A 27091-nucleotide genomic window follows, 5' to 3' on the forward strand; every position below is an offset into this window, starting at 1 on the left:
CCAGAGCCAGCGCAGATCTTTTATGGCCTGCCATAGGCATCTCCAGCATGGGGCCCTCTGTCGGTATTTGCTATACCAGCTGCTTTTGTTGAAAGCAGTTCACTTTTAATTAATCAGCAAGTAGCTTGACTGTTCCTGTCACCTTCAGCAACCTAAATATCCTGCCAGAAGAACCGACTGAACCAGATACTGAAAATAAGACATAACCTGTCTCTAGCTGGGCCATGAGCATGCTCAAAGGTATAGCAGCATAGAGCCATCTCTGTAGGAAACAGACCTTCTCCTCACGAGAATACCTGCTGCTGCCAGAAAATAGTTAGCTTTGCCATGGAAGAAAGTAAATGCTACATAAAACCAGCAGCATGGATTTGCTGGAGGACAGAGTGCTGGTCAAAGGGTAGCTGGTAGGAAAAGGTTAGAACAGAAGCAGATGGCAGGTGTCTTACAGTGGCGCAGTATGCCGTGGGGGTACAGCATCTGTGTGTGTTCTCTTCATTTTCCTGTGAACTTGAAGCTGTTCTATCAATACCAGCAAAGCAATTATGTAAACAACTGGTGTTCATCCTTAGGAACAGATCAACTAGACAAGGAACAGGCCAGTTAGACAAGCAGTTAAGGGTATAGCAAAGACAGAATTAAGTCCTGGCCACTTCCAAGAGTCAGTGGAGGAGAGGCAGAAAGTTAGGAGACTGGCCCCAGGGTTCACGTACACATTCCAAATAAAAGCTGGTGTCAGTCTGAGCAGGTGAGGGAAGAGGAAACGATGAACCTTGTGTAAAGGAAGACTGAATAGGTAGGTGGGTGGGTGGATGGATGGATGGATGGATGGATAGATAGATAGATAGATGAAAAATACTAGTTCATTAAACAGGCTTAAAAGCTGGTAGTAGTGGCTCACGCCTTTAATCCTAGTACTTGGGAGGCAGAAGCAGGATGATCTCTGAGTTTCAGGCCAGCCAGGACTACACTAAGAAAGAAAAATCAGGTTTAGAGGTCTTGAATATGGTAAGCAACAGTTATGCAACCCAATACTCATTGAGTTTAACCACCTTGGGGAATTAAAATGTATTAATGGATCTATCCAAGTGACTTTAATATGGGGATCCTCACTCCTAATTCTGCAGTAAGTTCCCTCTTGTTGCTCAGTCCTTTTAGCCCATGGAGAGTTGAGATAGGAATAGGGCTGTGGGGAGTGGGGGAAGGACAGGCACCCAAAAATGTCCATAGACCACAAATTCAAGTGCAAATTGACAATTCACACATTCGAGAAACATTTAATCAGGTAAACAAAACTTGTCTAAATACACTTTTACTTAGCCATAAATACTGATTTATATATAATAACCCTAGACAATTTTATCTTCAAGAACATCATCCAAAACTTCAAGTTAAATGTATTTCAGGGTTAGCTTGGGTTTATATTTCTGAAGTTTGGTTTTTAACCACTTCTTCCAGGTATACATCATCAGAAACAGCACACAGGACTCTCCTTGAGCATGGCTATCCCATAGACATCCATTTCCAGGCACGAAGGCTTTCTGGCACACTTGGCATGGTCTTGTCACCCAAGTCCCCTGAGACTGTCCTTTCCTCTGGGAGGAGCTGGCTCATCTGTGATCTCTGGCATTTCAAACAGTGGTAGATTGTGTGCCAAAATTACACTGAACAAAGTTGTGCTTGTGGTAACCTTGTGCAGACTGGTGTATGTGCTTTGAAGTCTTTCAACAGAGGATCACCTGGCCTTGGGCCTTCAAGGCCATGTTTTACATCACTGAAACTCCTTGGTTCTTCCTCCCTGTCTAAGAAAGCCAGCTGACCTTCTCTGCTAAGGATGATTTTTAACTCGCCTGTGCCTCCTTCTCCTTGGGCTACAAAGGCTTGTTCCTTCTCAGCCTCATGACCAAGACCTAGGGATTTGGCTGTGCCTCTGCTTTACCTCATTTTGAGACACAGCATTCCTATGGCCTTCCTGAATTCTCATCTCCTCTGTCCCCAACCCACAAGAACAGTATCTCCTGTCCCTCCTTGTAGTCATTTATGGCTGGTCACATCCATGTTCTTGTGGTCCTCAGGCTTCCTTGGGTTCTGTACACTCCAGGGAGTGGCATGGACACCTATACCTCCTCTGCCTCTTTCATCAGTCTTGGAAGATAAGAGCTCTGGGAGCTGGGAGCCAGACACTGTCACTGCTGGACTGAGTGGTCCTCAGCACCTGAAGGCATTGGGGTGAGGTGAAGGAAAGCCTTTCTGGGTATAGGGAAGGTCAAAGTTGAATTGACATAGATTCTATATATCATCTTTAATTTGGGGTACTGAAGAAATATTTCTTTTTCATGTGAGCAGGTCATTAATGTGGCAGGAAGGCTTAACTAGAAAAGCTCATTTTTGTTCCTACCCAGACTTTCCAGCCTCCTCTCTATTATAGCCTTCCCTCCGCCATCACTCCTTCACCCTCATCAAGTCCTTTTATACAAATAGCAAGTAATTCCCCCAGGGCAGCAACCCTCAACACAGGTAATTATCCTGAACTGGATAACACCTCTTTTGAAGGTTCTCATGTATTAAAGATCCCTGTAAAACAGGAAGGATTCTACCCCATCAGTTACCCCAAACAGCAAGACCGGTGGCTCAGGTCTGCCTGCACTTACATGCTGTTGTGGATACACTGGGAGCCTTTCTGTAGTCTGCCAAGCACCTTACGCATCCTTGGAGTCTGTATCCCTCTATACAGACAGGTTGCAAAACTTCACTTTACAGATGCTGGAATATTGAGTAATATGCCCCAAACACCTAGCAAGAAAGTGGCAACATGAGATCTTAACTCATAGCCATGCCACACCACACTGGCACCATCTCTATTGTGTCCCAACTGCCCGAAGCAAAAAAAAAAAAAAAAAAAAAAAAAAAGATGGAGCGTTTGAGGTTTTCAATTAGTGCCTAGCATAAAACAGGCTCTTAGGTGTCTTCAGTGAGGCACACACATGCCTGTTCTTGGCCTCCTCCTGTTTAGCCACAGCATCCTCACTGTTCCTTCCAGACACGGAAACAGACAAAAACAGGCCGAACATGTTTCATGAGGTCATCTTAGGGTCCACTGAGAAATGTCTCTCTAATCTGCACATCTAAGGAGCACATACTCCTCTTGGAATAGCACTCGTAATAGTTCTATCTCAACAGACTTGTATGCTCTCTCCGTATCTGCATTCATTTCCTGCTCTTTTCTAGACCCAATCTACAGCAGTGCTTTATTGCAGATACTGGGTTGTCTTGGTGGTGATGGTTTTATTCTTGGCTGAAAGATGAAATCAGTTACACAAATGAGACTCTAAGAACATTAGCAACCAATGGGCCACTGTCTTTACCGTCCTCCGCCCTGCCTGTTCCCAGAGTAGTGGTTTGTTTAAGATCACACAGCTCTGTGCAGGAAGTTCCTGTGAGCCCCTGTGAGGGGTCACACATAAGGATCTATTGTCTGATGGAGAAAGGTCATTGGTTAATTATAATAAAGAAACTGCTTGGCCCTCATAGGTTAAAACATAGGTGGGAGGAGTAAACAGAACAGAATGCTGGGAGGAAGAGGAAGTGAGCTCAGAGGCCATGCTCCCCCTCTCCTGGGCAGACTCGATAGCTCTGCTCTCTGAGGCAGACGCGATTAAGCTCCAACCCAGGATGGACGTAGGCTAGAATCTTCCCAGTAATTCCACCTTGGGGTGCTACACACATTATTAGAAATGGGCTAGTCCAGGTGCAAGAATTAGCCAGTAAGGGCTAGAGCTAATGGGCCAAGCAGTGTTTAAAAGAATACAATTTGTGTGTTGTTATTTCGGGGCATAAGCTAGCCTGTGGCGGGAGCTGGGTGGCGGAATGCAGCCCCACAGCCCCTTCAACAATTGTCAAGGTCAGGGATTTGTAGTGGAGACAGGGCTCAGAGGAGCAAGGCTACAGGTTTATTTTTTGCTCGCCACCACCATGCTGCTGCCATCTAGTGTCTAAGATTTTGAACTCCAGTTTGGGGTATCTGGCCAGGGGAAAAACCAGATGCTGAGCCGTGTACAGTGCCTCCTCGGATGCAATAGGCCCCATAGCTGGCATCTGAAACACAGCACAGGAACCAAGTCAAGGGGAAAGTCTTCGTAAAGCAGCAGCAGAGATGGGCCATGGCCCTACAGTGATCTTGTCAGAATCAGGACTGAGGTATTTAAGTAAACAAGTAGCCAAATGCCCCACCTGCCCATACCCATGAGTCCCCTGGGAAAGGCCTGCCACTGCACAGAAGTTTGCAGCTAACACGGCTGCATTTGGTTGGGATGGTGGACTTCTACACAAAGGCAGGTGGCCTCCACAGAGGACAGAAGAGAATGTGTGGAACCACCTCTCCCTCTCTCCCCAGCTCGCTTCTCTCTAGCTCAGTTGGGCAAATCAGAACCCCTGAATATGCGAAACCGTAGCTCTGACTCCTACACATCCTAGACTCAATGGAAACGGTTGCCTGCTCGACTGGCCCAGCCCTAAGGTCCTAGTTAGAATACTCAGACCCTCTGGAGCCACAGTTCTGCCATGACGACCTGATGCTCTGCATCCACAGAAGCAGCCCCTCCTCTCTGAAGTGGTCAACACTGATGTTACTGCCCCAAGCTTGGTGAGGTGCTTTACAGCCTGCAGTGTTGGGGAGATGGGTAGGCCTTGCTCCATTAAAAGGCGTGGGTTTCCGATAAAAACAGTAAAACTTCCGTTTTCTAGGTTGGTTTGGATGATCTCTTCTTGTATGCCAGTGAATCGGGGGTCAGCCAGTAGGACTCAGAAGCCTCAGCATCCTTCCCATAAAGCCTGGCCCAGGGCAATCAAGAAAGAGCTCTCCACCCCTTGAGTCTTAAGGCAATCTATTGTACTAACAGGCAACCCATACCTAGAGGGCAAGGCCTCTGCCATCTTCTGCTTCGATGTATACTGATTAATTAGGGATGTGGTCTCCCCAGATACCAGACAAGTACTAGAACAAGAGAACAGAATAGAAAGAGCACAGAAATGCTGCCAGGAGCGAGAGCAATGCCTGTCCTCTACCCCCTGCCTCTCCACCCCAGATCCTGCCAATCCCCTGCACAGCTGTCCTGGAGTAGGTAGTGTTGACAAAATCATCCACACAAAGGCAAACGCCAAGCCTCATGAAACGTCTTTGGGGGCTGCAGACCAGGAACAATAGGAAAAAGATACTGCCACACCACGAGCCAGGCAGCCCACGGAAAACACTTGAAAAGTAATTCACTCTAGAGTGTTTGCCTGTTGACAGATACAGAAAGGTCTTGGGTTCTCTTCCTTTGTTTTGTGAAATGGAGATAGATCCCTGATCTTTGCTCATCTCAGCACCCAGACTTAAGAGAAGCAGGGAAGGCTGTCTTCCCGATGACCACAGCAAGCGCTCAAAGCCCAAACTTCAAGTTCCAGCTCAAGGAGAAAGGGTTGGGGATCCAAGCCACAGAATCCCATCTCCTCCCCCACCGTGGCCTCAGCTGCAGCACCCTCTTCAGACCCGTGTCTCAGTAGTCAGCATTTAGGACTGCCCTAAACAGCCAATCGGTGCAAAGATACAAGGCCAGAGTGTGCGTGTAGCTCTGTGTGTGTTCATTGCGGACAACCTCAAAAGTCTACAAATGCTGGTTCAACCACTGGTCATGTTCAGTTTGTTCCCATCTCTTAAATTACAAATTGAGAAGACATCAAAGATCGGAGCTGGAAATTATCTTGGAGATTACTTGTTCCAGCTCCTCCCTCCTCTCTCCCATGTCTGCAAATGGCCCAGTGCAGGACAGGATGTTCCAGATGATACACAGACAAAGACCAAGCTGGGCCAGGAACCCAGGCTGTGAACTCAACTCCGGCTTCTACCTTGTACCTGCCCAAAGATGCAGTGACAGTCACAATTGCTCCTGGGAATTGAGGCCAACATGTTTGTCAAGCATCTCCCACATCTCCTGTGTGAGAGATTTCCCCCCCAGATTCTTCCCTGCTGTCTATGACATCACAGCTCGGGTGTTAGTGGTGTGTCCTATCGCCTGGGTTTTTAATTTGGGAAATGAAATGCCTGGTACTCACCCTTGCCTTTTATAGTGGTTTCTCCCTTCTTTTCAAATACTAAAACATCTGCCAACAAAGAGGTGGGTGGGGTGGCCCCATCTTGGGTGGTCTGTGGGCTGCTCCTACAGGCCAGCAGCAGGTGCCGCCAAAGACCAAATCCTATTTAGGGTGGAAGATATAGGGTGTCTGTGTAAGGTGCTCTACTCCTGGGTGTCTCTCTGGACTGTTTGTATTTAGTCTAGTGTATGTGGCCCCATGCTGCCTGCATCAACCACAGAGAACCGCAGATGGTCTTGTGTGCCGTGAGGCGCACTGAGTAGGGACTACCTCTGAGACCATGAGCAGTTAGACCAGCAGGATACTGGTGAAGACAAGATCCACATGGGGGCTTCCCTTTAAACCCATCGCCTCCAGTCCTCCCAAAACTGCAGCCACATCTCCGTTTCTTTCCAGCGTGCTTTGGAAGCCTTGTTTCAGCCCAGGGACCCTGATCCCTGATGCAGCACACGTGTCTTCACAGCAGACACTGAGGAAGGGTTTTCAGTCCTCCTGGCTGCACACCCAATGTTTCCTTCCCGGCGTCTGGCCCTCTGTGAGGGGTGACGTCTTCCAGGGCCTTCACACAGGCACCAGTACCAGAAGCCCCCTCTGCGGCCTTCATCTCTGTTCTGCAGCTAAGATGTCCCCTTCCTCAATGCTCTGCAGTTGTAGCCTCTGATTCAAAAGAGTCCTGCTGCCTCGACGCCCCCCAAAGCTAGCCCCTGGGACAGTCCGTGCTGTGAACAAGACCCCTGGCAAAGCCTCCTCCCCAAATAAGTTGATTTTGGCCTCGGCTTCAATGGCTTTAGCCAAGCTGGCTGCATAACTGTCCAAGGATTTGTGGACTTCAGCCTTCACATGGAGAACAGAGTTCTTGGCAGCTTCTGTGGGAGAAGACAGAAAGGGGGTTAGCCCAGGAGCCAGGACCCATGACTAACCCAGGAATATGGCCTCTGCTGGCTCACTGCCCCAGGGAGAGGAGTGGAGATAACATGTATGGATATTGACATCAGATTCCCCAGGGTAAAATTCTGGACTTCCCAATTTACTCCCTGAGAAATACCAGGGTTATTTTCTGATTTAGTTTCCTCATCTATAAAGAGAAGAAATCTCTTTCTTCACATGGTTACTCTGACAAGTGAATGAGTGAATTCTTCCTAAAACGTTTTATTTTATGTCTCCAAAAGAATTCTCTTCCCGCACCTCCCTGGAACAGCCTAGCAAGTAGCTGTGAACTTAGAAATGTCATGTCTCCTCCTCTCCATTTCACTCAGAGCTTCCCTAGGGTGGAAAGCCTCGGGTCTGGAAGTGATAGCAACAATTCTATCATCCTATGAGGGATTAGGGACACCCCCCCCACACACACACACGTACACACACCTGCACTGAATAGAAAGAGGAATGGAGGTGGCTTTTAATTCCTAAACCAGAGCAAAACTATCATGGACCTCACTGCCTAAGCTCTCAGGGTATTTGGGGGATCCTCTCCTCCCTTTACATTTTCTGGAGAACACTCTACAGGAGGGAAGGAAGTGAACAGACTTTAGCATCCCTGTCTGGCTCCCTACACAGCAGAGGAGGAGCTATTGTTTCCTCCTAGCACCAGACCAGCAGAGGGCGCTTTGAGACCTACCCACCCCAGGACACAGAGGGCAAGGCTTGGCTCCCGGTGGGAGGTCTGTGGAGCAGTTAGACTCATCATCCTGCAGAGAGGTAATAGAAGCTCGCAAGGCTTCCAGCTAGCTCTGTGAGTGAATCTACTTGGTCAGAGGAGATGCTTCGGTTGGTATATTCCCCTCTGAGCTCCTCTCCCCTCCACCACCTCTCCCCTCAGTTTGGATGGGAATGGGACAGTGTACAAGGAGACCGATAGTGGGTCCATATTTATTTTCATACTCAGCACTTACACCTTAAAACTCTGGGCTTCAGCAGACTCAGGGCTCTGTTATGCCAATGGTAGTCTCACTCGGTGAGATTCTTATACCCGAATAGCCTCAGCGGTTCCTCTGTCAATTGTCTGCCTGGCATGTCTGCGTGGGAAACTAACCCCAACCCCAAAGTAGCACAGATGCTGGGTGTTAGAGCAGGAAAGCCCATGCTGGGTGTTAGAGCAGGAAAGCCCATGCTTGGTGTTACCGCAGGAAAGCCCATGCTGGGTGTTAGTGCAGGAAAGCCCATGCTGGGTGTTAGTGCAGGAAAGCCCATGCTGGGTGTTAGAGCAGGAAAGCCCATGCTGGGTGTTAGTGCAGGAAAGCCCAGTGAGCAGACTTGTGTCCTTGTGGATGGCAGGTTGGCCTCCACTCCCTGATCATATTTCCACAGTCTCCGGAGCTCTCTTGCTCTCCTCATATCTCCGTGTGTGTGTGTGTGTGTGTGTGTGTGTGTGTGTGTGTAAGAGAGCATGTGTGTATGTATATGTGAGTGTGTGTGAGTGTATGTGCATGCGTGTGTGCATGTATGCGTGTGTTGCGTGCATGTGTGTGTGTGCACATGTGTGTATGTATGTGTGTATGTGCATGCATGTCCATGTGTCTACAGCTGCATTTGTCCCACCTTAGATGCTGCCTGCTCTGAGTCAGATGCCTCAGAATTCAAGACTCAGTGGCACCAGTAGAGCTGTCATCATCAGTAAGGAAGCGGAGGTGACAAAGCCTTGGCACATTCTGCGGGAAGGGTGTGGCTAAAATCCCCTCCTCGCCCACGTGTTTTACTGAAGCAGCCCCACAAACCAACCTTTGATCTGTTCTACTTCGTCCTCAAATGTCACGGAGCTCCTTCTCTTGGGTGGGCAGGTGCAGTGGGGGGCAGGGTTGTCGTCAGACGCATGGTCTTCCAGCAACATCACATCCGTCCCTACGACGAAGGGCAGATCATGCACAAGTAGTTCAGACACCAAGGCCTCGTCCTCCCACAGCCCAGTGCCTCGTGACCCTGACTGCCAGCCTTCAGTCCCACAGGCAGGTTCAGATGACTGTCCCGAAGCAGATTTCATCCATCCCAGGAGTTTACAGACAGTGACGGGGCTGCCACACCACCAGCTGACCAGGTAAATCTAACCTACTGTCAAGGAAGGAAGGCAGGAAGGAAAGAGGGAGGGAGGGAGGGAGGGAGGGAGGGAGGGAAGAAGGTAGGTAGGAAGAAGGAAAGAGGGAGGGAGGGAGGGAGGGAGGGAGGGAGGGAGGGAGGGAGGCAGGCTGTCTCTCTTACTCCCCAGACTGTCTCCCCACCCTCAGGCAGAAATCATTCACTCCCTGAGCACTACCCGGTTCTGACTGCACTAACAACTACCTCTCCACAGCCCAAGATTTTTTCAAAAGCTCCCAGTGGGGGCTGAGGAGACGGCTCAGCTTGTAGAGGTTTACAACCAAAAAGACAAAAGCTCCCAGGGGTGCAGAGAGAGAAGAGCTTGGAGTTGCTGCTTCTGTGGGGACTCAAAACCTCTCCCTCTGAGGCCCAGAGCATTGACGAGCACAGCCTCAGATGCAGCCAAGTTGTCAGTTCTCCAACAGAAATCTGTGAACTAAGTGGATGAAGAGATGCTTCCAGCCTCTGAGCATATTGTTCCCAGCCAGGGCCACTCAACAAACGTGCAGGGAGAGGAAGATGGTCAAGAGCTTGGGAGGATGGCCTCCAGGGTCTGGCCAGTCACGTATAGTATAAGGTAGTGTCAAAGCAAAGAATCAAAGATTCTTCAAATTTTACTTTTTTTTTTTTTCTTTTTAATGATGGTTTTTCAAGACAGGGTTTCTCTGTGTAACAGCTCTGGTTGCCCTGGAACTCACTCTGTAGACCTGGCTGGCCTCGAACTCACAAAGATCTGCCTGCCTCTGCCTCCTAGGTGCTGGGATTGAAGGCGTGCGCCACCATGGCTTGTTTAAATTTTAACTTTCCAAAGGCTTTCCTGTATTTTTAACCTCACCATCACACCACAGGGTAGGGAGAGAAGGAACGGAGAGGCCCATTCAGTAGAAGCGAGAACAGAGGGGCAGCTGGCACCCTTCGGGCAAGGGCGAGCCTCCGGGCAGTAATTAACACCGAGTGGGAGGTTTTCGGGGTAAGAATGGTACCTGAATCCTGGGAGTAGCTGAAGCCAGTGTCACCGGTGCTGCTGCTGTGCCCCAGGGACTGTCCGCCTGCCATGAGAGCCGTGAGGTGTGGGGACAGGCCCAAGTCTGAAAGGCAAAGTTGGCATCGATGGAATAAACACAGGCTGCTCAGGTGGGTATCTGTTTTATCCTGGGCAATTGACTCTCCAGTTTCCAGCTCCCAGAGGACCTGGCTGCCAGTTTCGTTCTGGACGCTTACAAAATCTCACTCCCGACCCACTGGAAGACAGCCACGCCCAGCTGCTTCCCCGGATTCTGACCCTGGTTCCTTTCCCACTCTGTAGAGACTCACTGAGCTCCCCAGGGGGAACCTTCTGGCCCATGTCAGCCTCCACGACAGACGGAGGGGAAAGCGAAGGTGAGCGGTCATGTGAGGAAGCCTTCCAGGCACGCACGAGAAATGTAACCCCCAGGACTTCTATTTGAATAGTTAAAAACTCTTCCCAGAGGTGGAGTCTGTGGAGAAGCAGCAAAGCGGAAGGATGAAGACAGAAGGAAAGAGCGACCTGGGAAGGAGAACCGAGTATCTCCAGACAAAGGAACTGAGGTGGGTGAAGAGGCCTGGAAACAGTCTCGTCCTCATGTAGCGCCGCTAAGGCTTGGGAACTGCAGGCCCAGGAGACTGCCCGACAGACCGTGGGCTCCACAGACAGTCTCTGTAGGAAGCAGCTGGACCCCGCTGGGGCTCTTCCCAGCCTCAGAACCCCGTCCCGCGTCAGCAGAACAGAGAGAACAAACCAGGAGCGGTGGCACTGAGACATCAGGGGCAAAGGGACCAGTAAGACTGAGGAAGCCATGAGAGCCTATGAGAGAACGCTCCCCAGCAAAATGAACCAGAAAAGACAAGTGGGCGCTGAGAGCAGGGAGCCAGGGAGACAGCTCGAAGGAGCGCCCTACAACCAGTAAGCCTCCTGAGCCTACCTCACCAGAGGCTTCTTAGTGTCTTCCTTCCAAAGTGGAAGGGATGGCAGGGACCGCCACACAGTCAAGGACAGTCCCTAGCACAACAGACATGTGAGAAACAGAGAGAAGAGAGAGACGTAGACCTGATGGGAGATGACAGAGATCTTAAAAAGAACTGGGCACCCACGGAGACAGCTGATCTGAGCTAGTGGGAGCTCGTGGACTCTGGACTGACAGTTTGGGGACCTATATGGGACCCCTGCATGTGAGTGACAGTTGTGTGGCTTGGTCTGTGGGACCCTCAGCAGTGGGACCAGAATTTATCTCTGGTGCATGAGCTGGCTTTTTGGAGCCCATTCCCTATGGTGGATGCCTTGCTCAGCCTTGATGCAGCGGGGAGAGACCTGGTCCTGCCTCAACTTGATGTGCCAGACTTAGCTGAATGCCCTATGGGAGACCTTACCCTCTCTGAGGGGGTGGATGGGGGTGAGGATGGGAAGGAGTGGGCAGGAGGAGGGAAGGGAGGGGGAACTGTGGTTAATATGTAAAATGAATAAAGAATTTTAAAAAATAATTGGGTACCTAGTAAAGTTCAAAAAAATCCATTAAGAAGAGCTGGCAAGTACTAAAAAATATGAAGATAAAAATCTCTTAGAAATTACAAACAGGGCTAATAGATTTAATGGTCAGTATGGTAGACTGTGCCCCCTAAAAGTTCCTCTGCTGGGAACTTAATCCCTAAACCAACAGTGTTGAAAGGTGAGGCCCAATGAATGGACAAGTTGCTCTTACCACAGAAGGGGGTCAGTCACCTCAAGAATGGCCACGGGGCTGCCGTGGTGGCCTAGAGGTTAACGGCACTTGCTACTCTTGCAGAAAATCTAGGTTCGGTTCCCAGTACATACATCGTGGCTCAGAACCTTCTGTAAAGCCCACTGCCAAGGGATCCAAAGCCCTCATCTAGCTTCTGACGTATCAGGCGGGCACGTGATACAGAGAAAACACTCATATTCACAAAACGAAAACAAATAAATAAAAACGTGGCGGGGGGATGGTCTTGGTTTAATAGCGAGTTTGGCCCCTCCTGCGCGCTGGTCTTGCCCTTGTGCTTCCTGGGGCAGCTCTCTCCTGTCCTGGAGAGGACATCCTATACTCTTCCCTTTCTTCCCAAGAGTCACGGAGGGGATGGCGAGGCTGAGGAGGTGCGCAGCAGCAGCCACCTTCTCTCAGAACCTTTCCACGCACGCAGCTGTTTTACTCAGGGTTAGTTACAGGGCTGAAATCAAAGAAGACCCCCACGTCTCCCCGGGACCTGCTTTTCCCCTCTGCCATATGGGCCTCTTGACACGGCTATGCTCAACAGAAGGCCTGTTGCAAGGAGTGGAGCCCCTCAGGGCCATCTCCTGCCCACTGGATGGTGGCAGCCACAGTGTGTTTGGACGCCATCTCTGAGGCTGTGGCAAAAGCCAGGAACGCGTGTGTTGGTCTCCTCTAGTGAGAGGGATGGTTTGAGCCAGACCACTGTGGCTCTGCGGCGAAGCATTCCCCTCCGAAGAGTAGACAAGTTACCCTGAGATTCCATGGGACACCACCATACATATCCCACGGGAACAGGCCACATCTAACCCTTAGGCCAGGCCCAGGGACCAGGTTTGCTCCCCAAGAATCAGAAATAAAAGGAGTCTGTGCATATCAGACAGTGAAGGGCAGGGCAGGGTTCCGAGGTGCAGCAGGAATTTATTTAACTAACTGGACAACATTTAGAAAAGGGAAGGAGGAAAACTCAAAGGCCTCGGTGGCACTTACCCCACCCCCTCCAGCCCCCCCCCCATCCAGGCCCACCGCCACCCCAGACCTTCCAAGAAGGCTGTGATACATGCTTTCTTCTGAGTGAATGACAGATGGAACCCGCCTTCCCAGAAGATAACTAGACAGCTCTGCCCTCCGTCACCAGGTGTCTTCATATTTGGGGCACAGGGGCTGTCCTTGGGCCCCAGGGCTGGGCTGAGCAAAAGAGCCGTTTAGTTCTTCTCGCCCTTTCTCCTACAGTCTTTGCTCTCCTCCCTCTGCCAGGAGCCCCCATCAGTTTTTATCAGTTTAGCATCCAACTGAAAGTTAGGGCTCAGCTCACCTTCTGCACAAGGGAGCAACCTCCACTCCGTGGCTGCCCTACCCACCACGAGGTAGCACTCCAGACAGCTTCCAGTGCCCTGGAGATCTCTACTCCCAGAGAACCCAACCAGTCACCATGGGAATCTGCTAATGAGACCTCAGAAGCAAAAGGGCTTGGTGGCTCGGTGACAGCCAATATGCCAGTGATTACGGGTGAACACCTTCTGTCATGTACGAGGGACATTCCAGGCATGTGTAGAATTCTGCTTCTGCAAGAATTACCAGGACCACTGATAATTCCAGTTAATGACTTCTTAGGTGGCAGCTTTTCATGTACTATACGAATGTACCACAAAACATGGCAGGGCCTCCATCTGACCAGCCATCTACTGTTCCCCTTGCGAATACCAGGGCTCCTGCCTTCCCCAAGAATGGAGAGCAAGCTTGAAAGTCGATTAAGGGCAAAGGGAGGTAATCTGGGTTCAGGACTCAGCTGCATTTCGAAGCCCTGGGTGTAGAGGGCAATGGTAAGGTCCGAAAAGCCTGGCTGAGCAGAGAGCTCTGCATGGAGGCTCAGGAGTGCCCCTCCTGATCTGGAAGACAGTGGGTACTGCTGGCAAGAACAGCCAGAGAGTGTGTACTTGGAATAGACCTGTATTCTGTCTTTCCCCAGTCCCTACATTATTAATATGGCTAACTGACCTCCTACAGCCAGACTCTACCAGAGGAGCAAGAGCCACTGCCCACTCCCAGGCCTGGAGAAGCCAAGGATTAAGGACCTATCAACCCCAAGGCTGCTTTTCCCTAAATGAGCCTCAGACCGCCAATGGCTTTGGGTCTGCCAACCCAACCACAGCTGGTGTTTTCGATGGCTGCCACAGCTTGGTAGTCCTTTCCAGGCCAGTCAGAAACAATTCACACAGTAAACCTTGGCCAAGAAACGGATGCTCCTTTCTGTTCTGTCTACTCTTGCCTCTGCCCTTCTCTGTCCTCATTTTTCCCTTCGTTATTCTTAGCTCCGATGGAATAGAAAACATCTATTGGCTTCTGCCAAGGAGACAAGCTATTATAAACTCTGAGCCAATAAAGTCACCAATAAAATGTAGCCAAGCACTGAATGTACCTTCTGGCTCGAGTCACACTTGGGAACATGAGTTTGTAAATGACAAGGGGCGGGCACTTCCGACTAATAAATGGAGATCGTTTTCCTTCCTATGGTCAAAAGAAAAATCACCAGATGTCCCCTGTCCAGAAATAGCTCTCCACTAGTCCACAAGGTAGATCAATCAACAGATGTGTGGCACTGGCACACGGGCAGGGCATCTCGTCATCTCTGGCCCTGAGTGTTCACAGGCAACAAAAGCCGTGTCTTCTGCCCTGTTGAGAGTGAAGGTGGAGGATCTCTATTTCCGGAAGAGGAGAGAGAGAGACTAAGTAGGTCTTAGTTATCTGGCAAGAAGTGAGAGCTAAGGGCTAAAGGAGGTGTGTTGGGATAATCTTTTTGTATACTGTGTGAAGATGCATCACTGTTCTTCCTCACCTGCCTAGGATACCTTCTAATTGGTTTAATAAAGAGCTGAATGGCCAACAGCTAGGCAGGAAAGGACAGGCAGGACTTCCAGAGAGAGAGAGGAACTCAGGGAAAGAATCTGAGGAAGGAGATTTGCCACCAAGGCTTGGAGGAACTAGGGCATACGGTATTGAGAGGGTTAATACCTCTCAATTAATGCCACATAATGCCATGTGGCAGAATGTAGATTCATATAAATGGGTTAATTTAAGTTTTAAGAGGTAGGCGGGGACAAGTCTAAGATAAAGCCAAGCTTTCATAATTAATAAGAAGTCTCAGTGTCATTATTCAGGAGCTGATGGTTCAAAGCAAGCTGCGTTATAAAGGTGCTCTTGGAATCTCTTTCCAATAGCTTCCTTAGCTCAGCGTGGCTCTAAAATCCCAACTACCTTCACTTCAGGACAACATAACCACACCACAGTGAGCAAGATATACCAGTGCAAGTTAGAATCAGTGGGTGGGAGCCAGTCTCAAGGCCTCTCCGCTAGCATCTGTGCTGATTACAGCGGAGACAGCCCTGAGTGGAAAAGGCTGACAGCCCACACCTGAACAAGAGGCCAGGGTAACTCAGTAACAATAAGATACGACGACATATGCGCTCCTAACCTGATGCGGGAACAGGATCCCACCACTCCGGCAGCATTCTTGCCCAAAATGTGCATCATTTCGAGCGCCATCTGGGGATGTGTACCAGCACTCTACAAAAGACCTGACCAACCCTCCACAGAAGGGTCCAGGCAGGGCTGAGGTATAACGTGTGGGACTCTAGGGCTGATCTTGTACTGCAGTTATGTATGTTGATAACACGATGGGAAGCTCCCTATACTGTTTTTCCAACTCTTCTAAACCTAAAACTTTATATATACACACATATATGTATGTATATGTTTATATATATATATATATATATAATTTTTTTTTAATTTATTTATTTATTAAGGATTTCTGCCTCGTCCCCACAACCGCTTCCCATTTCCCTCCCCCTCCCCCGATCAATTCCCCCTCCCTCATCTGCTCGAAGAGCAATCAGGGTTCCCTGACCTGTGGGAAGCCCAAGGACTGCCCACCTCTATCCAGGTCTCGTAAGGTGAGCATCCAAACTGCCTAGGCACCCACAAAGCCAGTACGTGCAGTAGGATCAAAAACCCACTGCAATTGTTCTTGAATTCTCAGTATTCCTCATTGTCCGCTATGTTCAGCTAGTCCGGATTTATCCCATGCTTTTTCAGACCTAGGCCAGCTGGCCTTGGTGAGATCCCAATAGAACATCCCCATTGTCTTAGTGTGTGGGTGCACCCCTCGTGGTCCTGAGTTCCTTGCTCGTGCTCCGTCTCCTTCTCCTCCTGATTTGGACCTTGAGATTTCTGTCCGGTGCTCCCGTGTGGGTCTCTGTCTCTGTCTCCTTTCATCGCCTGATGAAGGTTAATATTCCTGAGGATGCCTATGTGTTTGTCTTTGGATTCACCTTCTTATTTAGCTTCTCTAGGAACATGAATTATAAGCTCAATGTCCTTTATTTATGGCTAGAAACCAAATATGAGTGAGTACATCCCATGTTCCTCTTTTTGGGTCTGGCTTACCTCACTCAGGATAGTGTTTTCTATTTCCATCCATTTGTATGCAAAATTCAAGAAGTCCTTGTTTTTTACTGCTGAGTAATACTCTAATATGTATATATTCCATACTTTCTTCATCCATTCTTCCGTTGATATATAATTTTTTTTAAAGCTGAAAAACAAAGTCTAACCTCTGACTAGAGCAACTCCTGTGGGACTTGTCAAGGGCATTACAACAAATGCTAGTTGTCATTGGTGTCGTGGTGTGTGTGTCCTCCGTATAGAGTAGCTCTGAGCACAGGACATGACACTCTGATGGAGGCTATGTTTGGCACTGATAACCACCCCCAATAAACACACAAACAACAGACTACCAGTGACCATCAGAAGAAACCGCTGGCCTGGGAGAGAAAGCTCAAGGTGACAAGTGTTTGAGAGGAGGGACAGGCTAAGTGAGCCACTGCAGCCCAGACAGAGCATCCAAGAATGGTGACACTCAAGGAGATGTTTGCCAGGGGAGCAGGCAGCCTGGCCCAAGGCTCCGATTCTCCCTTCTGCAGTGAAGAAGTGGCTATCCCCTCCAGACCGTGAGGGCCTGGCTAGGGTTCCAGAAAACAGGTTTCCAAAGCACCACGCCTCCTGTCTCGTTCTCTGGGGATGTGTACCAACAGTGATTCCCGCCTCCTACTTGACATGCTCCTTCGGCAGCTAGGTGGGAGTCACCATGGCTGCTCTGGGGTGGCCCCTTCACACCAGGACATCTGGGTCTTGAGCCTTGAGGCCACAGTCCTCCTGAGAACCGCTACCCTGACAGACCCTTAGTAACTGAGAGGGACCCCAGGTGACATCTGCCCGGGGGTGGTGCGGCGGTCCCCAAATTACCTGTGATCCTGTTGGAAATGCTGAAGAGCCTGGAGGTCCTCTGTCGCTGCACAAATGGCTCCCGGTAGTAACGGTCCCCAAAGCACATGCCCAGGAGCTCTTTGCGCACCGTCTTGTTCCAGAGCCCATAGATGAGAGGGTGGCAGATGGCACTGGTGAAGGACAGCCACGTGGCCCAAGTCTCCAGGGCTGGGGAGACGTAGTTCTTCCCCCAGAGTGCCTCTGAGGTAATGACAACCATGTAGGGGCCCCAGGTGATCATGAAGGCTCCCAGGACCACCAGAATGGTGATGAGGGCTTTGCACTGGTTAGCGGAGTAGACCACGCCTTGAAAAGCGTTCCTCCTGCTGCCCGAGGAGGAAGTGGAGGTGCTGGAGTTCTTTCTCCCACTCCTCTGCGTATCCTCCTCCACGATGACCACCGAGCCACAGTGCACTTTTCGGGCCTTGACCCTGGCCACACGGAAGATGAAGCCATAGCACACGAGCATGATGAGAAAGGGGACCAGGGCGCACCAGATCTGCCAGAAGATGGTGTAGCCAGGCTCCCGGTGCCACGCAGCCACACACATCCACTTGAAGTCATCAAACTCCACCGAGGACCAACCAAAGAGCGGTGGCAGGCAGCCAATGAGGGAGTGAAGCCAGATGTAGAGGAGCGCCATCACGGCTCGGTTCCCTGTGATCTTCATGGGGTACACCATGGGATACAGGACAGCATAATAGCTAGAAGAAAGGTGAGGGGGGTGAGAGACAACTTACAGGGAGGCAGATGCCCTACTCTCTTGGGCGGGGACTCTTGCACTTCTTCCAACTAACCTTTACGCTGCTGCGAAGGCTTCTAAAAAAGACCCCTTCCCCCCACCCTCCCAGACAAGCAGCAGGCTACACCATGCTGCACAGCTGTCCACTAGCAAGGACATGGCCTGTGTGCAGGTCAGCACATCAAAGCCTCTGTGTTTAAGAAGTCAGCTATAATATAACATGTACGCACTCATAAGTGGTATTTAGACACAGAGCAAAGAAAAACCAACCTACAGTACACAACCCCAGAGAACCTAGCCAACAAAGAGGACCCTACGAGAGACACAGGGATCTCCACAGGAAGGTGAAAAAGACAAGATCTCCTGGGTAAATTGGAGCGTGGGGGATCACAGGAGAGGGTAGAAGGGAAGAGGGGAGGAAAAGAGGGGAGTGGAGAAAAATGCATAGCTCAATAAAAACAATTAAAAAAAAAAGAATCCAGCTATCCTTGAGGGACATCCTATTGCATACTCAGCGATTCTCCTCAGGGACCACCCTCGTTTGCTTTCTGTCGCTATGATAAACACCATAACCAACCAAAACAACTTGAGAAGGAAAGGGTTTATTTGGCTTACACTTCCGCATCACTGTGAACATCTGGAGAGCAGAGATTAGTAGTGCTGTCTCAAAAGTAAGCTAAGCTAAATGTTGACACTATAATGAATATGTCTGGTTCATGACAGTTATGTAAAATATGACAGTAAAAGTCATGACCAATGCCACTGTAGAAAACATTTCAGGCAGGGTCTCTTTATGATGTAGCCCTGGCTGGCCTGGAACTCACTCTGTAGACCAGGCTGGCCTGGAACTCACAGAGATCCTCCTGCCTCTGAGTCCAGAGTGCTGAAAGTAAAGGGATGTCCTTCCGCATGCAGCTTCATGCGTCTCTGATTTCTGTATCCTTCCCCCCTTTCCTCCCCTTGTCTCCCTCTATCGCATACTACCATAAAGAGGCAACTTGTCCAGTCAATTTACATTTTCAATCTACACTAATGTTTGTTAATAAAAAATAAAAATAAATAGTATTTGCCATTCACATATCTAAAGACACTAAATTTTCTTTTAATTCTCAGTTTTAGATTATTTTACTTTATGCACATGAGTGTTTTGTCTGAATGGATGTATGTGTATCACATGTATGCCTGATGCCTGAGGCGGTCAGAAGAGGGAGTCAGAGCCCCTGGAGCTGGAGTTACAGACAGTTGTGAGCTGCCATGTGGGTGCTGGGAGTTGTACCTGGGTCCTCTGCAAGCGAAATAAGTACTCTTAACCGTTGAGCAAGCTCTCCAGACCCAATTTTTTAAAAAAAAATAACATAGCTTAGTCATAAAGATCTGACCAGGCCACGGTGAAGCCATCTTGTGTTGATGGGGGAGATGAGCTATTTCTTCAAAACAACCAGGTCTTGGTAAGTCGCCACCATCGCAAGGCAGCCCCTTCTCCACTCACAGCTGCTCCAGTGAATGACCTGGGGACCCGGCTGTGAGGACTGAAGCTCCAGCCAGGTGGTGAATCCGCCTGTGTCTGACCCGATCACCTGGTTTCTGACCCCCAGACACTACATCCGTGTCACACACCCTGGGCACCTCTACCTCATTCTTTCTTGTCTTCTGCTGCATTCTGACAGCACGGACAGCCTTTAGGGACATCCAGCAAATGCCCCCAGCCCTGGCACAGGTGAACTGCTGATGAGCATTCTGGTGGCCTGGGACTTGACATTCTCACCTTCACTTAACTTGAGCCCAGAGTGAAGGAAGCAATTAGCATCTTCCTGGAGCTACCCCTGCGGACCGCTGACGCTATGACCAAGTGCAGACAGTGCTGCTCAGGCACCGGGGACCAACTTTCATCTGCACCTGAGCGGCTTAGCCTCAATCTACACGCCACGGGACCCAAGAACTAGCCAAGAAATAACTGTTCAAAAACTGTTATTTTCTTTAAAGAGAGTAAAATGCCAATGAGATCTGATTTTCTCTACTGCCAGCAAACTTCCAAGCTCTTTTGTGTGTGTGTGTGTGTGTGTGTGTGTGTGTGTGTGTGTGTGTGATGCAATCATCTTGGTGGGATACCAGCACATCTGTGTAACTTTTGGAAAGCTCCTTGTCTTTCTCCAAGTATCTTGAAAGTGTGTTTCACTTTGACTGAAGAGACAGAAATTCCACAAATGGACAGGGTCACCTGAGCACTATAGGGAGCCATGTACCACCTAAATCCAGCACTAGGGAACTGAAAAATAAGTCAGAGTCCATCCCAGACAAAGTAACATGTGACCACTAGTAGTACATTCTCCAAGGTGATGTTTATATGACATGTTATATGAAAAAGCAGAGCGTAGACCCTCACATGTCATGAACCCATGGCAAAAACATGTTCTGCTGGTCAGGAGAGATAGGTGGCTCTGGGCTTGCTACTCTTGCAAAGGAACCAGGGTTCAGTTCCCAGCAGCTACTGTGTGACTCACAACCACCTGTGACTCCAGATCCAGAGAATCCAATATCTTCTTCTAGCTTCTTTGGGTACCTGTACCTGCACACACAAGCACACACACAACACACATACGCATGCACACACATATACACACAGACACACAACACACATACGCATGCACACATATATACACACAGACACACAACACACATACGCATGCACACACATATACACACAGACACACAACACACACGCATGCACACATATACACACAGACACACAACACACATACACATGCACATACATATACACACATGCGCACAACACACAGGCACATAATTAAAAATGAGATTTTTTTTTTAAAAGATGTACTATAGGGCAGCCAGAGAGATTAATCACTCAGTGGTTAAGAACACTTGTTGTTCTTGCAAAGGACCTGGGTTTGGTTCATGGTACCCAGCTAGTGATTTACAATGTTTATAACTCCAGTTCTAGGGAATCTGATGCCCTCTTCTGACCACTGCAGGCAAAACACTCATACATATAAAATATATAAATCTAAAAAATATATATATGAAATAGTACTGCAGACAACTAAAATAGTACTAGAGGCAAATACACAAGAAGCATGCAGTGATGTCCCTGGCAGGCTAGACCGTGAGTGTCTATTCATTCTTTTGATTTATGATGCTTTTATTACTGAGATAAATGGACATTTGGAGATGCTAATAAAATCATTTTGACTTATTCATTCCACATTCTCTACAAAGCCATGGGGAAAACAAAAATCCAGCTTTGGGGTCCAGCATCGCTGGACTCAGGGCAGCCAGTCCAACCCAAATAATCATGTTCCCAAGAGTCTGGAGACTTTGTGTCAGCCTGTGACAACATCTCTGACTAATGCCCTCTGTATTTCCCGGCCCTCCCCACAGTAACCTTCCCAGTTTCCAGAAAAGCACACAGACCTTGACTCCACTCTCTTTGATTTCAAGATGTCCAGCTCGGCAGGGCAGTGGTGGCACATGTCTTTAATCCTAGCACTCGGGATGCAGAGACAGGAGGAACTCTATGAATTCGAGGCCAGCCTGGTCTACAGAGCTAGTTCCAGGACAGGTTCCAAAGCTACAGAGAAACTCTGTCTTGAAAAACCAAAAAAGAAAGAAAATGAAGAAGGAAGAAGGAAGAAGGAAGAAGGAAGAAGGAAGAAGAAGAAGAAGAAGAAGAAGAAGAAGAAGAAGAAGAAGAAGAAATCCAGCTCTTGTGTATGATGACTGAAACAACCCATAACTGAGGGTTGGGAACCTGCTGACAAGTCCCACTGGCACATACATAGCTGCACCGGCCAGACTGAGGGTTGGGAACCTGCTGACAAGTCCCACTGACACATATATAGCTACACCGGCCAGCACAAGGCTGGCAGGACTCCGAGAACCTGTGAGGTGCAGCTAAGCAGTGTGGCCATCGGCATCTGACCTCAGTCTCAGTTGCGCCTCGGGCGGGGTCAATACAGACTGAAGACGTGTGCTGGGCTTCTCCGGGTACCACCATTCCCTAGATTGTCTGCCTTCCCACTGCTCCCCCAGCCTGTCCTGGCCTGTCTTCACAGAACAAAAGAGTAAAGGGGGCTTTCTTTTGAGGTCCCAGTCAAGATGGGACAGAGGCCAAAGCAAGACCTGTCAAGCACAGAGCAGGGAGGAGCGGCTGAGTCTGAAGACGGGACTCAGTTCCTACTCCGGCAGTTCAGCTCTCCTTGGCCCTTGTTTAGTGTGTAAAACAAGAACTAGAGATTCCTGGAGGTGTTGTCATATTTTTTGAAGTAATGAACCTTCTTTTAAAAAAACAAAATAAAATAAAGTTTACAGCTGTGCATCACTGACAACAGGGATACATTCTTTCTGAGCCCTGCCATTTGCTGATTTGGTTATGCAGAAGACATTACAGACTATTGATACAAAACTTCGATGTAAGATGAGCTGCACACCACGCTATATGGTATCAAATAGGCAATCTGTCACCCGCTGCCACAACATCGTATGTGACACTTGGCTAGACATAAAAGCATAGACAGATACAATGAGAAAGGCTCTGGCTAAGGTACTAAAGAGACAGAATTCAGTCTGCGCACTCTCCTTAGGAAGAATCTTCTAGTGCCCTCCCCAGGAACAAACTTATCTGGAGTGAGTGGATCAGAGATCCCTCACTCCATAAGTTATCAATCTCCAAGTCTGATGCAAACTCACCGGTCGATGGCAATGACCCCGAGAGTGAGCATGCTGGCCGAGCTGATCAGAAGGTAGAGAAGAGCCGAGAAGTTGCACCAGACCACGCCAAAGATCCATTCCCTCCGGATGGAGCTAGTCACCACGAACGGCAGCACCAGCACGGACAGCAGGAAGTTGGACAGGGTCAGGCTGAAGACAAACTTGTTGCTGAGGGTCAGGAGGTAGGACTTCTTGTACAAAGTGACTACAATGACTAAGTTGCCCAGGCAGACTAACACGGTGATGATGATGATGGCGACGAACTCGGCGACCACACCCCCTTCACCACCCTCCTCCGCTGCAGTGAGGTTGCTCAGCTCCTTCCTGTAGTCGAGGGAGGAGTTGAGGCTCATGGTCAGTGCCCCTCGGGATGCGGTGAGCAGAGCATGCTGGACGGCTGTGGAGAGAAGGTGGGACGGGGGTGGGAGAGACTCATCAGACCACATCGCCGAACTTTAAGAAAGAGGGAGCTGAGGCTTAGCGGGGCTGAGTCCTTGTACCTCACGCTGACCAACTGCTTGGAGTCTCTTGGGCAGTCTTTCCTATGAAACCTCTACAAGGCTTTTTTTTTTTTTTTTTAACATTTTCCTGACTACTGTCTCCATCTAACTCCCTGTAGTAGCCTGGCACCATGAAGAGGTAGTTAGGATGCAAGGCCCCATGGGAGGTTTAGTTCATCAGGGATATACACTTCAGAGAGGATTATGGGATCCTGCCTCTTCCTCTTTCCCATACTGACAGCTGTAAAGGAAGCGTCTCTCCTTTACCGTGTATGTCACTGTGAGGCGCAGCTTGTCACATGCCCCCAACAATGGGCCATTGCCACCCCCCCCCCATTAGGACTAAAACCTCCGAAACTCTGAAGTACGACTTCGCTCATCCCCACCCCCACCCCTTACAAATTTCTCATCCAGTGCTGAGCGCCGAGCCCAGCATCTGCATATACCAGGCAATCATCCAGCACTGAGCTATACCTAGCTGAAATCTGTACTTCAAACAAGCAGCCAGAGGGACAGACGGCTCGTCTTAAGTATGCTCCGTGGGCCATTCTGCAGACTGCTGCTCTGGAGCCTTGCTCCTTGGCGTGGGTTTTCAACTGGCAAAACCATCATCAGGCAGGAGTTCCCAAGGGCTGGATCCACCTGCAGCCAAAGAATCGAAACCTACACTTTGACATCCCGGCTGACTGCACACCCATTAAATATGACCACAAGATTATCTAAATAACAATTCTGAGTTTCTGAGCAGGGTCAATCAATCAGGGTTAACGCCAGAACAGGATGATTGCACTCCTTATACTCGGTGGAGGCAAGGAAGGGAGGAGGAGTTGTAGATGGGGACAAGAAGACACCATATTGGCCTACACAGATTTACTGTCTACTAGGTAGGATCCCTGCCCTCAGGAAATATGTGAACTAATGTTTCTCCAGAACTTTCCATCTACTTTAATCAGCCAAAAAAAAAAAAAAAAGTTCCCACAAATCGCTTTTCCCACCTGCTCTCATTGTCCATGAATGGAAAGCACCAAAAAAAAAGGAAGACAGCTTTCTCCATTATGTCTAGAGCAGTCTGGGGAACCCAACCTCAGCCATGCTGTCTAGAGCAGTCCAGAGAACCCAACATCAGCCATGCTGTCTAGAGCAGTCCAGGGAGCCTGACCTCAGCCATGCTGTCTAGAGCAGTCCAGGGAACCCAACCTCAGCCATGCTGTCTAGAGCAGTACTAAGTAACACAGCCCTCATCCACAGGACAGCCTTCTTTATCTCATTATCTCTCCAGGTCCCAATCATTTGTCACCATGGTATCTAGAGCCGTTATTAAGATAAGATCCCCCTACGTTTTGCACTGGCTCACAGATGCCTACAACCCTTCTGATTCGTAATTGAATGTACCATTCTGTATATAGCCTAGCCAATACCAACCAAGTACAAAGAGTCAATCTTCTTCAGGATCAGGACTAATGACCTTCCAGTATTTACTCGAACAATACATTTATTTTGTAGCGATTATATCACCCTGTTGGGCTTATGTAAGCATGTGGTCAATTATCCTATGCAAAGTTTATAGAATACAAATTACTGTGGAAACAGATGTCCCCAGTCTTGCACATATGGAATTGGTGTTTCTAAAGCTAAGTACAAGCATTATTTCTTCTGAAGCTCGCGCTGTGCATGTCAGCCCATATCTCCAAGCCGCTAAGATATTCTGAATATTGATCCAGTTATGCAATGTCTTAGTTCCCCTGCGTTGTGTCATGAAGATGCTTTGAGGGTATGCCGATTACAGGTACGTATTTCTGCAAGGTTCTTTCTGGTTTTCACCTTTAGCTGCCAAGTTGCGGATTTTGTTGCCTCTAAGTAGATTTATTAGCTGGCATCTCAAAACAAAGCCTTGATATAAGCATATCCTTCTTGAGCCAGCTGCAATAGCTATAATGTGATGGCTAAGAAAACAGACTTGAGATGGCCAGTGTTGACCCACACCTTTAATCCCAGCACTCAGGGGGCAGAGGCAGGTGGATCTCTGTGAGTCTGAGGCCAGCCTGGTCTACATAGAAAGTTCCATAGGGAGACCACCTTTAATTTTTTTCCCCTCCTGTCTAATTGAACACAGAAACTTTAAAGATGTATCTGGAGTGAAAGCTTTTACAAATGAGCAAGTCCTCAGGACACAGACTTGGATTACATGTCCCTAGGCCCTGGCCAGGCCACTGCCACACAGCGGGCCACTGAATAACTCTGGTGGAGAATGGCTTTCATAGAGAGTCAACATCATAAAGGCAGCCTCGGAGAGAATAAAAGTGGATGCAAAGCTTCCAGCCCAGGAGACGAGACCAAGGGAGCCTCCACAGGTCCTATTAGCAAACTCGCCAGTGACTGCAAAATGAGAGAATTGCAGCTGACAGGGGTCCCTCAGGTCTCCCAGTCCAACCTTCCCCAAGAGGGAAAGGAGGAATGTGGGTGAGAGGTGCCCACCCAGGGAAATTCACATTTTTAGTCTCTGCCAGTAGGTCTGGAGTTGGCAGGTGCATGCCCCAGCAGATTCCTCCCCACTGAGACATTAAAGAACCAGAGAGAGGATTCAGAAGGCCCCAGCAATCACAGGCTTCCTGGCTGAGAGCCAGCTCTCCCAGGGGCCTGACAAGCTGGGGCCCATTGCATAGCAGCACATTGCAGTGTGACTCACATTTCTGCTCTCCTGAGCACCCGCTGCTGCCAGACACAAAGGTGCTTCCGAGCTCGCGCGCCGCTCTGAGCAACAACCCAGTGCTCCTGATGGAACACGGGTGAAGTGTCAATGCGTGGTCAGCAACCATTCCTGAAAGCGCTAAAGTCCCAGGAAGGCTGGCAGCTACGCACCTTTACCTCTAAGGGCACAGATGCAAGGGTAGCTGCTTCTCACTGGGAACTACCTTTAGTCTAGCTACCCATTCCCAAAGACAGTAAACCATCCACTGCCTTAGACTACTGGCTACAGCCTTGAGTCATCCAAAGCCAAACCTTGTCACTCAAGACAGAGAGCAATATCCCTTTTTTTTTTTTTTTTTTTTTATTAAAACACAAGGCCATGCTAGAGAGTGCAGAGACGGTATCTGTGTGATGATTCCAGCACAAACACTCCGAGACTCAAGCCCCAGGACAGAATCACCACTTCTCTCTTCGGTGATTCTAAATTTGGCTGTTTTGTGACCCTGCCTCTTAGTCTTCCCTAGAATTCTGGCTATGGTTGGCTTTCATTTCCTGCTATATCTTTGCTGCCTTAGTCTGTGAGGACCAGGGGCTAGGAGCTGAGACCACATGCAGACTTCAACACCAGACCGCCCCAGGGTAAATAAAACCTAGCCTTTCCACGTTAGAGCCACAACGATAGGTAAACCACTGACTTCCACTTCCTTGCCAATGAAATGACATTAATATTCCACATGCTGGAATTGTGAGGATGGAATTTGTGTCCAGCACCTGTAACGTCTGGTGCAAGCCTGCCTTTGCCAACAACAGTTTAGCCTCATTCTGCTTTGTAAACGAGCTGTCTTTCATTTTCTCACTGGGGCAAATCCAGCATCATCTCCAGCTCCAGAGGTCAGTCCCTGATTTAGGGTGAAGCTGCTCCCAGTCGCTGGTGTGGGGATGACAGAACTCCAGGTTCAGGACTTTGGGTGAAAGTGTTAGGGACAGACTAGTCAGCCAAGGGGCTCTATTGTCTGACACAATAAGAGTGTTGCTTTGCATCAGCTGGTCACTCGGACACCGTGTAGGAAAGGCGGACCAGGAAATGAAGCTGAGCGTGAGCGCCCTGTGCGGCGCCCTAGGGAGAGAAAGGGACAAGATGTGGGCTAACCCATCTGCAAATGCTCATGCAA

At 49.1% G+C, this 27091-nt stretch overlaps 1 protein-coding gene across 8 annotated transcripts in view; it reads right to left on the reverse strand.

Moving 5' to 3' along the window:
- Nucleotides 1-3760: 3760 nt before the first annotated feature.
- The window catches only part of Gpr161 (G protein-coupled receptor 161), a 42199-nt gene continuing 18868 nt past the window's right edge, over nt 3761-27091 (reverse strand). For 4 of the 8 annotated variants that reach the window (XM_041663019.1, XM_041663017.1, XM_041663018.1 and 1 more), the window contains 6 exons: nt 23706-23873; nt 22711-23128; nt 17241-17965; nt 10179-10283; nt 8845-8964; nt 3761-6995 (listed from right to left, as the gene is read on the reverse strand). In XM_041663019.1, the coding sequence (XP_041518953.1) occupies nt 6730-6995; nt 8845-8964; nt 10179-10283; nt 17241-17965; nt 22711-23084 (1590 nt within the window). In that variant the 5' untranslated portion in view covers nt 23085-23128; nt 23706-23873 and the 3' untranslated portion in view covers nt 3761-6729. The remainder of the gene's footprint in view (nt 6996-8844; nt 8965-10178; nt 10284-17240; nt 17966-22710; nt 23129-23705; nt 23874-27091) is intronic. The other 4 variants (XM_041663024.1, XM_041663021.1, XM_041663022.1 and 1 more) reach the window with 1 other exon arrangement.

The sequence above is a fragment of the Microtus oregoni genome, unplaced genomic scaffold, assembly GCF_018167655.1.
Source record: "Microtus oregoni isolate MIOR12 unplaced genomic scaffold, Mior012 000013F_ref0000133, whole genome shotgun sequence".
Lineage (NCBI taxonomy): Eukaryota > Metazoa > Chordata > Mammalia > Rodentia > Cricetidae > Microtus > Microtus oregoni.